The following is a 2,884-nucleotide window of genomic DNA, read 5'->3' as shown; positions in this document are numbered from 1 at the left end:
TCACAGTTGAACTATGAATGAACATAATATTATCCAGATCACCTCCAAACCCACCCAGAGATTGTATTAACGAGCCTAATTATTATAATAAATCAATAAACAGAAAATGTGTATACCTGTATATGTAATAATAAATAGTTACATACCTAGAATATAAACTATTAAATTTAAATTTAAATTCCTAGTAGTTTATAAGTACAGAAATTAAACACATTGTTTTGACTAGACTATTTTGTTTAAGATTTAGCAGTATTTTGTGACACTTTAAGATCGATTCGACCGTTTATAATTTCTTATTATTTTCATTATAATTTATTAGTTAATGAAATCTATATAAACTATACAATACTATATTATTGCTATAATTTCTATAAACATTAGCTGTTATTTATACAACTCATAGAAAATATAGTTGTTAATATTGTAAAGGAGATCCCGATTGTTTTAGTCCATTATTTTTTGATTAACTCTGAAAATCCCCCTCCTAATCCCTCCACTGTGGACCTATGATTTTTGTTATAATATAGAAGGTATCTTGGTCGCAAGTGGATTGAATCAGTAGCAACGCCACTGATCCTTACCCTTTTGCTTAAGCAGCATCACCATCTTCACGGTGTACCTTCGTTCGATGCTGCCACCCTTACCCCAGCCATCCTATCTAATTACGTAAGGGTGGTCAAATGATCCATGTTGTTAAAGATTTGGGATCTTATACTGTAAGGAGCTTAATACTGTAAGGAGCTTAATATATAATTTTAACACCACAGATCACTTGAGATTTACTGCTAGGTTTTACATAAAATATACTACTTTTTTTTTAGAATTTTCCAATCCATAAACTGAAACAATTTACACTGCATTTGTAAAATATTATCGTCGTAACGCTCTTTTCACTTTTTGAATTTTTTTTTTTTCATTTTCTTATCTATAACATGAAAATAATTTACGTATATTATAATATTATTTATAAAAAAAAAAAAAAATACTTACAATTTTAAATAAAACAACACTCGAAACAAATAATTTCTTACTGATCCATCGTTATTTTGTCATATCATCTTTTTTCATGTGATTTTTTATGAATGTGTAGTAAATAAGGTGTTGAAAATCCTTGATTGCATAATTTACACGTATACGGTTTTGTGTGAGTGTGCACTAAGTTATCGTGGTATTTCAGATATTGTTTGCTAGTAAACGTCGAATTACATTTTGTACAATGTACAGTGTTATCTTCTACGCTATGATTTGTATTGATGTGTCTGGTTTTGGCATGAATAGTGCTAAATTTAGAACCACATATATCACAGACATGCTTCACTTTATCATGAACAGTTCGTATGTGTCTCTTAAGGATATCTCGCCTGTTGAATACCTTGTCGCATTTTTCACATGTGTAAATGGGTATCATATGGGAAGCAATGTGTCTCGATAACCAACATTTGAATAAAAACATTTTTCCGCACATATTGCAAGTAAAAACATCGTCTCTGGGCGTCTCATCTTCGGGGCAGTGTTCTTCACTGGAGTTTGAATTTGTCATTAGGCAACCGGCACCTTGTTCATTCACTTGAAAATGTCCAATACCTTTATATTCACATGAATGACACATACAGTCTTTGTTATCTTCTCCGAAATAATGTGGGCCGTAAGATACTGTTATTTCTTCTCCGCGTTTGATTTTTTTATTGGCTTTTACTATTGCACTGGTACTTCCTAATGAAAAAATATCTGTATTTGCTTCGCAGTCGTGATTTAAGAATGCGGCAGGGCCGAGCCACAGTTTTGTTTCGCCTGTTTGTAAGGATTTCACGACTGAATAATCTCTTATTCCATCAGAAAAAAAATCATCAGTAACAGGTGCCATTGAACCGTATAATTCTGTTATAAGGTTGTTCATGTAAATGGTTTTCTTAGCTTACTACTTTGACGCCGAAATCTTCGTCTCTTGGGTATCTATAAGATTTCTGATATTCAAACGGCGAAAGAGATCCAAGAGATTCTATATACCTATTTCTGTCTTTGGAATTGTAATAGATTCTTGTCCGTCCTGGAGGAAATGCATACTGGCATTACGCCTGATTTATGTGTAGCAAAGCCGAGAATTGGATCCAAATTTTCTCGTACGCAAATGTCATCTACAGTGCATAGAATTTTGGCTTTTTGATTAACTAGTGTCATTTTAATAAAATGAAAATATACTATATTGTAAATTATTAAAAAAATAAAATTAATTAATTATTTAAAAAAAATCCTGTGTTAGGAATTATAATAATGATAAAGTATTTTTGTCGACAGTGACTTGTTACTATGGTTCAAAATTAATGGTTACTAAAACCAAATTTAAAAATATAAATATAGTGGTTTTATACTTTCTGTGGTATTATATTTACAGAGGGATAAAAACTATGATGGTATTATACTTACGGTGGTATTTAATTAGAAGAGGGATAAAGTATATAGTGGGATATGATATGTGATGGTATTATACTTACTGTGGAATTATATGTACGGTGGTATAAAATATATTGTGGGATACAATATGTAGTGGGATATAATACCACAGTAAGTATAAAACCACTACATATTACATCCCACTATATATTTTATCCCTCGAACGATTCGACCGTTTAATAGGCGTGTAACACCAAAAAACTAATTCTTGCCACCGCATTTAAAAATATAAATATGTAGCCAATACTCCCCCCTTTGAAAAAATTCGTAGAAATTTTTTATTTCCTAATACGTACTTAAAATATTTAAATTCACAATTGTTATTACCTTAACCAGTGTTAGTGGGCATTAACAAAAATTTCTACGAATTTGACAACATATTTATATTTTTAAATGCGGTGGCAAGAATTAGTTTTTTGGTGTTACACGCATA

At 30.9% G+C, this 2,884-nt stretch overlaps 1 protein-coding gene across 1 annotated transcript; it reads right to left on the bottom strand.

Moving 5' to 3' along the window:
- Positions 1-1,054: 1,054 nt before the first annotated feature.
- On the bottom strand, positions 1,055-1,897 carry LOC132936890 (PR domain zinc finger protein 5-like). Its single transcript, XM_061003693.1, has one exon. It carries the CDS (start codon positions 1,895-1,897, stop codon positions 1,055-1,057), a length of 843 nt encoding a protein of 280 aa, XP_060859676.1.
- Positions 1,898-2,884: the final 987 nt, after the last annotated feature.

The sequence above is a fragment of the Metopolophium dirhodum genome, chromosome 1 (assembly GCF_019925205.1).
Source record: "Metopolophium dirhodum isolate CAU chromosome 1, ASM1992520v1, whole genome shotgun sequence".
Lineage (NCBI taxonomy): Eukaryota > Metazoa > Arthropoda > Insecta > Hemiptera > Aphididae > Metopolophium > Metopolophium dirhodum.
This window is presented reverse-complemented; position numbering and strand designations above follow the sequence as displayed.